General features: G+C 37.9%; 1 protein-coding gene across 1 annotated transcript; it reads left to right on the top strand.

Moving 5' to 3' along the window:
• Positions 1-1,007: 1,007 nt before the first annotated feature.
• LOC127430563 (succinyl-CoA:3-ketoacid coenzyme A transferase 1, mitochondrial-like) lies at positions 1,008-14,853 on the top strand. Its single transcript, XM_051680399.1, has 17 exons — positions 1,008-1,184; positions 2,240-2,351; positions 2,583-2,673; positions 3,843-3,978; positions 4,438-4,587; positions 4,815-4,921; positions 9,898-9,958; positions 10,076-10,183; positions 10,326-10,440; positions 12,156-12,250; positions 12,354-12,402; positions 12,561-12,633; positions 12,865-12,940; positions 13,052-13,141; positions 13,236-13,316; positions 13,653-13,754; positions 14,199-14,853. The coding sequence occupies exons 1-17, from the start codon at positions 1,086-1,088 to the stop codon at positions 14,232-14,234; spliced, it is 1,581 nt and encodes a 526-aa protein (XP_051536359.1). The 5' UTR covers positions 1,008-1,085; the 3' UTR covers positions 14,235-14,853.
• Positions 14,854-14,949: the final 96 nt, after the last annotated feature.

Raw genomic sequence — 14,949 nt, 5'->3', positions numbered from 1 at the left:
GTTCACAGACATAAATAACAGCTCAATGCATTTGTTACATTTATCTTTGTGTATTAGTCCCAATGAGAGATAATATTAGTATTCTCTTTTCTCTGTGCCTGAGTTTTGTCAAAAAGACCAGATCTATTTTTTTATGTTTTTTATGTATCTATGTTTTTGTTGACTAAAGTCTAGTTTTCTGGGGAACGGGCTTAGCATTATACGATAAAAAATTACAAACGAGGGTCAATTTTGGAATCATAATTTAATACCTTAAAAGGAAAGCAGCATTTTAGTCAACTCTCTTCAAATATCAGGCTGGCAGACAAATTGCACTCCCAGCTGATCAGATGTGTGTCAACAGCCCTTCGGTCTTTGACATTGGTGGTGTCCAATGTCAGAATGCAGTCATTTCACTCCCAAGTGCTGTTATTGTGGCACACTGGAAACGTCTCTTCAGCTGTCAAACCTATTAAAAGGGAATGACCTTTAACCCTGCTGGTCCATAGTGTGTGTAGTATGTTAACTTGCATATAAATGTGATCAAGGGTGTTCTTATAACTTCCATAGTGGAAACACCTCTATATACTCAGTGGAGGTACGCACACCTGAAGTGGAAATTTTGAAACAAATTTCCTAATGCATTGTATAAAGGCATTACACCTCAGTGAAGTGGCTTTGTGGAATTTATCTGCTAGAGGTTATGTAATTGTAATTTGGGTATCATTTAAAGTAAAACGTTACTGGAAATAGTTATTTATGATATTGTATTGTCGTAAATATGGAATAGATGTTTTTTTCTGTTTATGTATGGCAGCCAGTTACGATAGAAGAGAATGGGAAAAATAAACTTAATCTATTTGTTTAATGTGGAGCTATTAACTGATTACATTGTACTTGTGACATATTAAGTGCTGCAAGTTAAGATTATATTCACTCTGCATGTCTATTTGCAAAAGTCAATAGTGACACAGTACACAAGTACTCTCCAAACTGTCCCTAAATCCTCTGAAGCCTGCCCTTTGCCCACCGCTAAAACTGAGCAGTATCGATCCAGGTCCAGTGGTAGTCAGCTTTTCCGTAAAAAGTTTAAGTTGTTTTTGAAAATGTCATTTCAGAGATTACTATGTAGGTCAGATACTTTTCTCAAAGGCAAACTAATATTATCAAGACCTCAGGGATATATTTGTATTCATCATGGTAAGGTAAGTAACATGAGCATGCTGAGACATTAGGCATACTTTGTGTCCCTGAAACTAGCAATTCTTAATATAATCATATTCAGTTATTTGTTTATGTATTTATTGTTATGTTTTATGTGACTGAACTCAATCTGTGACAATTCCACAAAAAGCTTAAAGAGTTATAAGCATCTTTATACAGTTTTATTGTATTTTTTTCCTAACTGGTTCTGGTATATTGATACAAATCATTTAAACAGTTAACATTAACATGGAACAGAAATGATTGTAAAAATACATACAGTATTTTCCATTAAAAGTGGGACAGATTAATATAAGGTTGAACTAATTCTCTTGACTCATTGTGTAAACAGCAACATTGTTTGTACAGAATCCCTGCATGTCAACATGAACAAATTGCACTTTCAGGGTTTTTGTGATGCATGAAGCTTGGCATTGTGCACATTTTCCCTTTCACATGAAATCGCAAAACTCATCACTTTTTTTCTGAATTTTATTAATAAGACACTAAAAGAAACACATGAGCGACATCATAACATCTCACTTTGAATTTTTGTTCCGAATGAACTTTTGCTTAGAGTGTTATTTTCTTTCATCAGCGATATACAGTTTTTCCAGAACAGGAAACTGCACTTAATTACATTTAGATGCAAGAATGCCGTAATTACAGGTGAAGTGTGTAATTTCTGCACTAGTGTCACCAAATAGAACTGCAAAATAATGGCAGTTTTAAAACAGGTTTCTCAAACACTCTCACCATCTTCTATTGGTTGGGCAAACAGATAGTCCCTCCCCATAGTAACGCCATTGGTTGAGCCATTGCTGCTGGGCAATGTTATGAAAGTTCCAATGACCGACAGTGATTACACTTTTCAGGGATATCAACCAATCGAATGGCTTACTTATAGCTGTCTTTGCACTTTAAGCCAGGATAGGAGAAAGTATTTTAACACTGAACAAATTGCATCACCTTTAAAGAAATGAATATCATGTATTTTCTGCACTTTATTTGTACCCACAACAGAGTGTCATGCTCTCCCTGTCATATCACTCCACAGGAATGCAGCAGCTATCAATTCTCAACCTCCCAGTCATGGAGTGCATGTTTTTATACAGACCCCATAAAGGCAGTCAGAGATATTCCAGATGGCTCCACGCTTCTTGTCGGAGGTATTAGAAGGAACTTTGGTTTTCAAAGCTTATGCGATTTCAAGAAATGTGCCCACTGAATGTGGCCTCTATACAAGTATTTTTGAATATCTAGGATTCAGTCCTATCTGATAAGTCATTCATACAGTTAACCGGTATTTCCTCCACTGATATCTTTTAGCTCTAGACAGAACATAACGCATCCCCAAGCGGTATTGTTGTGCTTGCTTATTTCCCCCTTTTCTATCCCAGGCTTTGGTTTGTGTGGGATCCCAGAGAACTTAATCAGTGGTCTGTTGAAAACAGGAGTAAAAGGAATCACGGCTGTGAGCAACAATGCTGGGTGAGGCAGAGCTCCATTTAATGTGTCCATAATATCAGTGAAGGGGCAAAATGGTTCCAGAGAATTCCCTTATGTGGACAAACTCACTGGACTGTTTACAGTGGGTTCCTGTCAAACACTGTTAAACAATATGACTGGAAAATAATCTGAGAAAAAAAAGGCATGCACATCCAAAAATAGATACAGTATGTGGGTACAGGATCCAAAAACAACACACAAAAGTTAAGTAAATAAATGCCCAAAAAAAAAAAAAGAAATGTGGTGAAGTACTTTCTGCATTGAATAATTTAAAGCATGAACTTAAAAATATCAAGTAAATTCATTTGTACTCATTTCAAACATGTAAAAATGTATGCTCTAGCTATAAGTATATATTATTTATAATCGTTTGTTATCTTTACAATGCGTCATCATGTATCAGTCCTTAAGTAAAAAACCTTGTCATATTTATTTGCTAATTCGAGTAAATTTCACACATAAAATAAGTACATCTGACTTCACTTTTCGAAGCTGGTGTCCCAGCAAGAAACATTAATATCGCTATTAAAGCAAGGTCAAGATAGACTACATAGCAGGCATTAGGCTCCCCAGCAGAAGGCTTCCGCATGTCATGTGGTACATTACTAAGTACATTAAAAAAGCATTGAAAAGTTAGTCCACTTCTAAAAGCGTGACTTAATTCAGTGCTACATTGCTTGAGAAGAATGTTTGAAGAAAGAGAGAGGAAAGGTTACTTGAAGCAGAGTATTGCAAAGTAAATTTTACTTGAGAATTTCTCATTAAAGCCACCAAGAATTGTGTGAAGCGTACTTGAAAATATGGTCTGTTAAATTTACTAGCAATGTCTGTGTAGAAATTGTTTACTAGGTGTTTTTAAGTAAACCCCACTCCAAAATCTTTTCAGTGCAGAAAATGCCCATAAACAGAATTATCATGTTTCAAGCATCCAGCTCAAAGTCTGTTTTTTTTAGGTGTTTTATAGGTGTGCTGTTCATTTTATTCTGTTACTTTTGTGGAAAATAATCTTATCAGATCTAGAGACAGGAAAAAGGAAGAAAGGGAATGGGGCCTCAGGAATCAAATCTGTATTAAAAGGAACATTGTTCCAGTGCATAATGTGATTTTCAAGTGTGACTAAATATCTTGATTGTAATCGTTTCTGATGACAGGGTTGATAATTTTGGCCTGGGCCTGCTTCTGAAATCCAAGCAGATAAAACGAATGATCTCGTCATATGTTGGGGAAAATGCAGAGTTTGAGAGGCAATATCTATCAGGCGAGCTGGAAGTAGAGCTAACCCCTCAGGTAAAACACTTCCTGAATCGCTTTCATTTACTAACTGGAAGAATGTTTTTGTTTCATACCTAAATGTAATGGAACCAGTGATCTAATCCATGCCTAGTCTCTTTCTATTGTCCTCCATATTTCTACTCTTCATATCTCTGCTAAATATTTACTTTCTTAAAATGTATTACACTCTCAGTGAAGAATCAAATGGAGTTTTACAGCTAGTTGTGATAGGAATTTTTTTTTAAGTCCCACAAATTACTTTTAATTCTCTAGTTCTTTAGAATACCATCTAAATACATGCTAGAATCTAATACACTGATGTGAAGAACTATATTGTCAATGAATTATGGTACTTTATAAGATGTTTTTTTTTTTTTTTTGAACCTAAAATTCTACAGAGATGCATTGCAGAACCTTTAGAGTGTAGCTTGAAGTATAATCCATAAACTATAATGATGATTGATTCTTTTACAGGGCACACTGGCAGAGAGGATACGGGCTGGTGGTGCAGGCATTCCAGCTTTCTTCACTCCCACCGGGTACGGCACTCTCATCCAGGAGGGCGGCTCACCCATAAAATACAACAAAGACGGCAGCATTGCCATCGCAAGCGAGAGCCGAGAGGTGTGGTGATAACATATCATTGTCAATAATTGTCACATTATAATCACCTTTGCTCTGTTTTCTGTGCTGTAAGCTATACACATCTGAAATAGCCCATTACAACTTAAATGTTTGAAATTGTGGTTGGAGTTTCAATGTTATTTCAGCTTTTTTGTTTCTGGACTAGAAACAAAATCACAAATACAAAAACTGCATGCAAATTCTTGTCATTTGATTGTTTGGTGCAGGTTCAAGAGTTCTGTGGCAGACATTATGTTATGGAAAAAGCCATCACTGGTGACTTTGCTTTGATAAAGGCCTGGAAATGTGACAATGCAGGGAATCTTGTTTTCAGGTAGAGAGGTTCATACATTAAAATATTTGCTGAAAAATTTATGATATGATATGTTTGTTGTTAATACAATTTGTCTCTTTCATTGTTTTATTTTTTAATATCTTTCTATTTTTTTTACCATTTTATCTTGAATTTAAATGCTTTGTTAAGAAGCCCTAAAATATGTACCATAAATTGTCCACTAAGTGTCAGTCTTCATCTGCATAGGGATCCAAAGAATTGACCCTTTGCTTAGCTCTGCCCCCCCTTAGCTATGGTTGCTGGCTCTGACAAGCTCTGCAGAACTCCCCATTGGAATGAATGGGAGATTGGAGATAGCAGTGAAGATGTGTTTTTTGGCAAAATATTCTAATAAACGGAATGGATCATATTTTTACCTGGGTTGGTATGAAGAATGACATTGTAATGCATATTTATCTTAAGTTTTTTGTAAAAGAAATTGTTAAATTACACAGTAATTTGATTAAAAACTGTGTAGGCTGTGAATCAGAATCAATGCGAACTATTATTTCAGTCACTTGTAAAGAGAAAATTTTAATTTAATAGCGATTACACAGCAGATTCGTTCAACGTGAATTGCCAAAGAGCAAAGAAAAGATGTTTTGCACATTATAAAAATGCTGGTATGTATCGTTACTAATCCGAGTTGTTTCACAGATGTCTGTTCTAATGAATTTGACACAGATTAAGTGCGATTTTAATGGTTTCACAGGGTAACGTGGAACGTCTCGGTTACGTACGTAACCTCGGTTCCCTGAGTCGAAGGGAACGAGACATTACGTTCTGCTAACGCATATGGGGAGTGTCCTTCTACACGACCTAGTTGAAACCTCTCTACAATAAAGCCAATATTCTAATATTGGCTATGGTGTTTGAGCCCCGCCCTTTTAGGTGTGAAGATGTCCACTATAAAAAGCAGGCACGCAAACACCATTCCTGTCCGAGGGACAAAGAGCCCATCGCTCGCACCTAGTAGTGCGGCCAGCATTCGCAATGTCTCGTTCCCTTCGTCTCAGGGAACCGAGGTTATGTACGTAACCGAAATGTTCCCTTACGACTCAGTACACTTGACATTGTGTTTTGCTAATGCATATGGGGAACCGAATCCCATCATGCCGCACTACACAACATAACCTTCCCAGAGAGGAAACATGACGCAACAGTCTCGCGACATGACAATTCACTTGCAACATGAGTATGCCGCAAGTGAATGACCCTCATGGTCAGCCAGGAGGGGAACACTCAGAATATATATATGATCATATAGTATGGGTTAACCCCTTCACGAACCCATTTGGAAAGGAAGTTTATTTATAATGAAGTGCTTGTAACTTTGGGAGCACAACAGTCCAAATGCAGGCGGTTGTGTAAAGTGACAGGGAGCCCATACTTAAAAAGAGAGGCATAAGTATATATTTGGCTAATAAAATAGCAAGCGCTCTAAACAGAGAAGACTTGTTTTGAGAGAGACATTATGTCTAGGTTGTAAAACCTTGCAAATGTGTTTTGAGAAGACCATCCTTCTGCAAAACATATGTATTTTAAGGACACACAGTTCGTCCATGCCCATGAAGAGGCCACGCCTCTGGTTGATTGTACTTTAACACCAATTGGGCAATTCGCAACCTGCGACTCGTAAGCCAGGGTGACCATAGCAATGATCCAGTTCTTGAAGTCTTGAAGGTGAACCACCTGCGCTCTGAAGGGTGTTGTTGTAACCTTAGGCACATAGCCTTTTCTGGGTTTGACAGTGGTTTTGATAGGCCCGGACCAAATTCCAGACATGAATTGTTAACTGACAGTGCTTGCAAATCACCAATCTGTTTTACTGAGGCCAAAGCCAGCAGTGATGCGGTCTTAAGAGGAAGCACACACAATTCAACACAGTCCAGAGGCTCGAAGGGGGGCCCCGCGAGCACTTTTAGGACCAAGTTAGGTCCCAAGTCGGGGCTGTAGCCGGGCAAGGGGGATTTAGCTGCCCCGCCCCCTAGGAATTATGATTAAATCATGTCTTCCTATAGAGGTGACGGATTCATGTGCGTGATATGCAGATATAATCGCCACATAAACTTTGAGCATAGACAGAGTGAGCCCTGTGTCTGTTAAGAAATTATTTTCTGAAAGCCTCTTAAGAAATTTCAGAAAATTTCAGGTATTGGGCAGTTCACTGGGACTTTGCTGTGTGAAAAGCACCAATTAGTGAACAAATTCCATTTCAGTGCATAAAGGCATCTCGTGTACTGCGCTCTAGCCTGTAATATGGTGTTCATAATCGACCAAACCAATTCTGGCTCATCTGCTGTGCTCCGTTCAAAGACCACACGTGTAGGCTTCGCAGCTCTGACTGGGTATGCCAAACCATGCCTTGTGTTTGAGAGAGAAGATCTTTCTTCAGCGGTATATCCCATGGAAGCCAGTCCAGTATTTCTACCATCTCCTGAAACCAGGACTGATTGGGCCATTTTGGCACAATTAACAGAACTGTTTCCATGTCCACTCAGACTTTGCTGATGACAGAATGAAGGAGGTGCACAGGGGGAAATGCATACTTGCATTTTGCCGGCCATACATGGGCCAGCGCGTCATGGCAACATATGTACACCGCTACTGTTGTGTTGTCCGAATGAATCAGAATGTGGTGATTTACGATACCGGAATGAAAAGCTCACAAAGCTAGAAAGACAGCCAGTAGCTCTAGGTGGTTGACATGTCACGGCCGTTTCGCACCTCGAAAGTCGGGCGTCCATTACACACCGCACCCCAACCTGTATTAGAGGCATTTGTGGTCAGCACTTTCCTTCTGAAAACTTGACCAAGCATAACACCCTGTTAGTAGAAGGCTGGCGCTGTCCAAGGTGCTAGAGCAGCCAGACAGTGGCGAGTCACCGCGATGCACATGAAAATTAAATGACTTCAGTGGTAATGTTTTTTCAGTTTGAACTGAAATAGACACCGAAGAATGGTCTGTACGTGCTCGTTCATGAGGTGCGCACGCATGAACACCTAAAAAGGAGATTTACTGGATGGGGAAAAGTGTGCTTTTGACCAGTTGATATTAGACCAGATTTTCCATATGGCAAAGCAGCAGGTCTCTGTGTTCGCTCAGTAGTACCTCTGATTGGCTAGTAATAACTAATCGCTGAGGTAATTTTAAAACACGCATACTGTTCATTTTCAATGGGCCGAGCGCCACATTGATGCATTTCGTGAACGTGTGGGGAGCCAGAGACAGACTGAAATGAAGGACTTTAAATTGATACGCAGTTCCCTCGAACGCGAATCCAAAAAGCCGCCTGTAACGCGGTGCAATTGGTACATGAAGTACGTGTCCTTTAGGTCTTTTAGTTATATATATATATATATATATATATATATATATATATATATATATATATATATATATATATACACAATAACTCCTGCCAAAGTGCTGTGGGAAATCAGGAAGCTGAAGCGGACCGTTCACCAGCAAAGTGTCAATGCAGAGTAAATGTTCGCTGAAACACTGCAGGGGAGCGGAGAGTCTTCTAGTTGCAGTGAAGATCCCGCCCGCTGACTCGTGTATGTTGATGGCGAAGTAGTAGAATGCTTCTAGATGAGAGATGAATCATTGTCGTGAAAGAAGAATTTTCTGAAGAATGATACTTGCGCACCTGCTTTTATAGTGGACAGCTTCGCGCCTAAAAGGGCAGGACTCAAACACCATAGCCGTTATTAGAATATTGGCATTATTACAGAGAGGTTTCAACTAGGTTGTGTAGAAGGAAACTCCCCATATGTGTTAGCAGAACGTAATATCAAGTGTACTGAGTTGTAAGGGAACATTAGTTTGAATGGGAACTGGCGATTACACTTGTCAGAGCAGTAAATCGCAAGTGGAATTAAACCATCATAGGCTGATATGTGTCAATAGTACGCTTTGAATTGCTTTTATTTCTTTATAATGATGAATAATGACTTGATTAACCTGAAAATCAACAAAGTGACGAGACAAACAAAACTGGGATATTGGTCTAGTGGCTAGTCCTTCTGGCAGTGCATATAGTGACCGGTGTTCATATTCAGGTCAGGCAGAATGCATTTTGATGTATTTTTAGCAGATATAACAATTTGGTAAAACACATACACAGACAAACAATTTATTAAATTGTTTTAAATCAATCAATCAAAATTGTAAAAATTTAAAATATTAATATTTTGTTAAGCAAACAATATCATTAAGTTTCTGAAGAACTTTATCATGCTTTCTCAGGGTTTATTCTAATTTATTCTCACCCATTGGTCAGTTTGGCCTTTGTACTTGCTCTCCACTAAAAACAATTGTCCTGTTCTGAAAGATCATCTTTTGGCAGTGTCATGGGTAGTCATAAGCATACAACATTGTCTGCACATGCATACATGGTTACTTAGTTCACATGGGATTTGAACCCAGGTTGATATGCATGGTTAGTTCACATGGGATTTAAACCCAGCTTGATATGCATGGTTAGCAGACATGCTACCACTAGATCAACAGGCCTATTATTTATGAAACAATGCGGCTTAATAATGATACCAACATTTTGTTATAATGTGCATCTTTTCTTTGCTCCTTGGCAATTCACATTGAACGAATCTGCTGAAAAGGCAAGTAAAATTATTCACATGCACTCACACATCCCCAGTTACCACGATCCTCAGTTTATCCATAACACCAGCAACAACGTGTTTTAAATTTTTTCGATTATTTTGATAAAATCCCGCTTAAAAGTACTCAAACACACATTACTTCCATAGGCTCTCATTGGAAAATAGCAAACGCATATCAGAGTAATGGCGACAGGGCAACAGTTGCTAAGACAGGATTGGTCAGAAGCACTTTTAAGGCGGGGCTTAGCAAAGGGTCAATTACTGTATTTCCAGAAAATCACACATAATCACAAAACCTTATCCAAATTTTAAAAAACTTTGGTGCACATGCTAAATTTTTATAACAGGAAAACTGCCCGAAACTTCAACCAGCCCATGTGTAAAGCAGCCAAAGTCACTATAGTGGAGGTTTGTGACTTTTCAAATTGTGAGTCTTTGTGGCATTGTCATTTGTGAGTTTGGATATTGTGTGTCTGTTGCTATAAAGTGGATGAAAAGGTTCTTACTTTTGTCTGTGGCCCACAGGTCGAGGAGATTGTTGATACTGGAAGTTTTGCTGCTGAAGACATTCACGTCCCCAGCATTTATGTAGACAGGATAGTAAAAGGAGCCAGCTATGAAAAACGAATTGAGGTGAGAAACAGATTAACTGCTCTGATCTTCACAATCAGAGGAGCTTATTTCAGTGATTTATATCAGAATGTTTTGTTGTATTTAACTTTACAGCAAATAAAAATAATTGATGTCCATTCTAGTCTAATGCATTCATTTACAGAAAAGGAGGGTTCAGTCTAACCAGGCAGAGAAGCCTAAAATCAAGCATGACACAGATCTAACCCGTGAGAGGATCATCCGGCGAGCAGCCCTAGAATTTGAGGATGGGATGTATGGTATCCTTTAGCTGCCTGGCCACAGATAACTCTGACAGACAGACAGACAGACAGACAGTTAGATAGATAGATAGATATGTAGGTAGATAGATAGATAGATAGAGAGTGCATTCATAAAGTATTCAGACCCTTTCATGTTTTGCACAGTTTGTTATGTTGGAGCTTTATGCTAAAATGCTTTAAATTATTATTATTTCACATCAATCTACATTCCATACCCCATAATGACAAAGCAAAAACCAGATTTTTGATAACTTTGCAAATTTATTAAAAAGAAAAAACTGAAATATGATATTGACATATGTATTCAGACCCTTAACTCAGTACTTAGTTGAAGCACCTTTAGCAGTGATTACAGCCTCAAGTCATTTTGGGTATGATGCGACAAGCTTTGCACACCTGGATTTGAGGATTTTCTGCCATTCATCTCTGCAAATCCTCTCAAGCTCTGTCAGGTTGGATGTAGACCATTGGTGGACAGCCATTTTCAGGTCTCTCCAGAGATGTTCGATTGGCTGTGTGCTTTGGGTCATTGTCCTGTTGGAAAGTGAACCTTCAGCCCAGTCTGAAGTCCTGAGCGCTCTGGACCAGATTTTCATTAAGGATATTTCTGTGTTTTCCTGCGTTAAGCTTTCCTTCAACCCTGACCAGTCCCCCAGTCCCTGCCGCTGAAAACACCCCCACAGCATGATGCTAGCATCACCATGCTTCACCGTTGGGATGGTATTGCCAGGTGATGAGCGGTGCCTGGGTTCCTCCAGACATGACGCTTGGAATTGAGGCCACATAGTTCAATCTTCATTTCATCATTCTGTCCTTAAGTGCATTTTTTGCTAATTCCAAGCATCCTTTCATGCATCTTGCACTGAGGAGAGGCTTCCGTCTGGCCACTCTGCCATAAAGCCCAGATTGGTGGAGTGTGGCAGTGATGGTTGTCCTTCTGCAAGTTTCTCCCATGTCCACACATGATCTCTGGAGCTCAACCAGAGTGACCATTGGGTTCTTTGTCACCTCTCTTACCAAAGCCCTTCTCCCCCGATTGCTCAGTTTGGCTGGGCGGCCAGCTCTAGGAAGAGTCCTGGTTGTTACAAACTTCATCCATTTAAGAATTATGGAGGCCACTGTGCTCTTGGGAACCTTCAATGCAACAGACATTTTTTTTTTAGCCTTCCCCAGATCTGTGCCTCAACACAATCCTGTCTCTGAGCTCTGAGCTGTCTCTCTTTTTTTTACCTCATGGCTTGGTTTTTGCTCTGATATGCATTTTCAGCTGTGGGACCTTATATAGACAGGTGTGTGCCTTTCCAAATCATGTCCAATCAATTTAATTTGCCACAGGTGGACTCCAATCAAAGTGTACAAACATCTCAAAGATGATCCATTCCAGAGAAATAGGATGCACCTGAGCTAAATTTCAAATGTCATAGCAAAGGGTCTTAATACTTATGTCAGTGTGATATTTGTTTTTTATTTTTAATAAATTTGCAAAGTTAGCAAAAAACTGGTTTTTGCTTTGTCATTATGGGGTATGGAGTGTAGATTGATGTGATTTAAAAAAAAAAAAATCTAAGCATTTTATCATAAGGCTGCAACATAACAAAATGTGAAAAAAATGAAGGGGTCTGAATACTTTATGAATGCACTGTAGAAAGATAGACAGATAGAGTCATAATTGAGTCATACTTTTTAACATGCCTTGACTTCTAACTCCCAAGCAAATCTTGGCATTGGAATCCCCATGCTGGCCAGCAATTACATAAGCCCTGAAATCACAGTCCATTTGCAGAGTGAGAATGGAATTTTGGGATTGGTGAGCTTCCGTTGATAAATAACCTGAGCTTACCTGTTAAATCATATTTTTCAGCTAAGTGAATTTCTCCTTCTGATACCCTGATCTTTTTTTGTCCTTTTAGGGTCCTTATCCCACAGAGAGAGACGTGGATCCTGATTTAATCAATGCTGGTGCAGTTACATCTTTGTATCATACTTCCCTGTCTGTTAACTATTCTATATTTCTGGATGGATTTTTATTTCATATCCTCTGGGGCTTTTGTTTTTTAAGTGTAAGTTTACTGAAAATCCCTCTATACAACTCAAATCATGGTGTTGCTTGTGTTCAGGAAAGGAGACAGTTACTGTGTATCCAGGAGCTGCCTACTTCTCCAGTGATGAGTCCTTTGCCATGATCAGAGGGTTAGTATATAAATACATCAGTCATCTGTGATAAAACTATAACGTTATTTGTTGTTAGCGCAGACAAAATTTGAAAATGTTTAAAATAAGTCTCTCTTTTTATTGTTAGGATGTCACAATTAAGAATGTACAGTCAATGCAGGAATGCAGTGTTTGGGCAAATAAAAAAAATCTTATTGTCATTCCATAAATATTACATTTACCTTCACCTTTCATGCATCTTTTGTTTAGTGGTCACATTGACCTAACCATGCTGGGAGCAATGCAGGTGTCAAAGTATGGAGATCTGGCCAACTGGATGATCCCAGTATGATTTCCATGTTGCCTTTTATTGTATCACTCATTCATTCATTCATATTATGCAGATATGTTTCTTTGGTATTTACTTGAGTTGATATGTTCAATGTGTTGCTTACAGGGTAAAATGGTAAAGGGCATGGGTGGAGCCATGGACTTGGTTTCTAGTGCTGCCACAAAAGTAGTCGTCACTATGGAACATTCTGCCAAGGTACAACACACCATTTCCATTATGAGTAAATATCCTTCAATTCTTCACTCTGTCAATATGTTTTAGCCTTTTTTGTAAATACTTAAATTCATAGGCTGGAAAACATAAAATTCTGGAGAAGTGCACACTCCCTCTGACTGGAAAACAATGTGTTGATCGTATAATCACTGAAAAGGTTAGTAAAGGATAGTGTTTTCAAAGAAGTACTGCCTTACAAATGCAAAAATGTAGTAACTACACCAACACTGAAACTTTGAAAAACGGCTTCAAAGTTATTTTGTTAGACTGAATCTTGTAGTGACTGCAGTCCTCACACTTTATTTTCTCTGATTCTGATCATTCTGACCCACCTGTCACAGGACAGATCATAGAAGAGACCTGATTTCAGTTATCATAACTCAATTTTTACAATATGTATAGTTAGTGTTTTGCCCTTGCATGACAGAATAGTCTATTAAAATAGCATGTATCTTTTCAAGGACAGCCTGATTTGTGATGTGATCTGTTTTAGGCTGTGTTTGATGTAGATAAGAGTAAGGGTTTAAATCTCATTGAGATCTGGGAAGGGCTGACCCCAGACGACATCAGAGCATGCACTGGGACAGAGTTTCAGGTAAGCTGACAGCAAACCACAATGTACTCTGAACTCGACCTGATGAGCCAAGCAGAAATTTATTACAAATAAAGGACCAAATAGTGGATGAAATTATATATATATATATATATATATATATATATATATATATATATATATATATATATATATATATATATATATATATATATATATATATATATATATATATATATAATTTTATGGAATTATCTAAATTATCTTAAATTCTATTTGTTAACATTAGTTAATGCACAATGAACTAACAATGAACAATTGTATTTTTTAATAACTAACATTAACAAAGATTAATAAATGCTGTAAAAAAATATATTGTTCATTGTTTGTTCATGATACCTAATGCATTAACTAATGTTAACAAATGGAACATTATTGTAAAGTGTTACCAAAAAATTTATCGTAATTTTCTATGGTATGTGTCAGGTATCCCAACACTTACAACCAATGCAGCAGATATGAGGACATTCAGAGGATTTAAAGTGCCAGTGTTTAGCCAGTAGCCTATGCAACTACAGGACTAGAGATGAGGATGGATGGATGACTGGACTGAGTTGATTTCAACATTTCACGCAAACTATTAGGTGGGATGTGGCAAAAGAACAGAGCATGAACTCTAAGTTAATAGATACATGACTCTCTTCATCATGTTAATTGAGACTGATGTCTTTATAGACCTTGCAGTCTAAATGTAGGATGCTAGAACACTTAGGATATGTCATCTTTTAATGTAAGGTTTAAGATGATTGCCTAGCAATATTGTAATGAATTTGAAATTACATTGTCATTTTGACAAAAGTTTGGCTTAAGAAAGAAAAGCTATTAGAATCTGAATAGATTAAACATTGAAGCTTATATCAATGTTGTATTTTATTGCTTAGTGCATTCACTGTATCCAGTTTTGCAGATGCACAGCACAAATACATTTATCAAATTTTTTTTATTGGTTGATTCTAAAGACAGCGACAATGTGGCACTAAATAACAAGTACTTGCAGTGATTTGACTCCCCTTTTGAATTCTTATGCCATTTGAAATAAAAAAAATTTCCAAATCTAGAAACAAGCTCTGTGTGTGTGTGTTTGTTTTTTATTTCTTTCTTTTTCAACATAATAAATCATTTTACACAAGTACACAAAGTTGTAAATAGAGTTAATTCCATAGCAGTGGCGGGCCGT

The sequence above is a fragment of the Myxocyprinus asiaticus genome, chromosome 40 (genome assembly GCF_019703515.2).
Source record: "Myxocyprinus asiaticus isolate MX2 ecotype Aquarium Trade chromosome 40, UBuf_Myxa_2, whole genome shotgun sequence".
Classification (NCBI taxonomy): domain Eukaryota; kingdom Metazoa; phylum Chordata; class Actinopteri; order Cypriniformes; family Catostomidae; genus Myxocyprinus; species Myxocyprinus asiaticus.
This window is presented reverse-complemented; position numbering and strand designations above follow the sequence as displayed.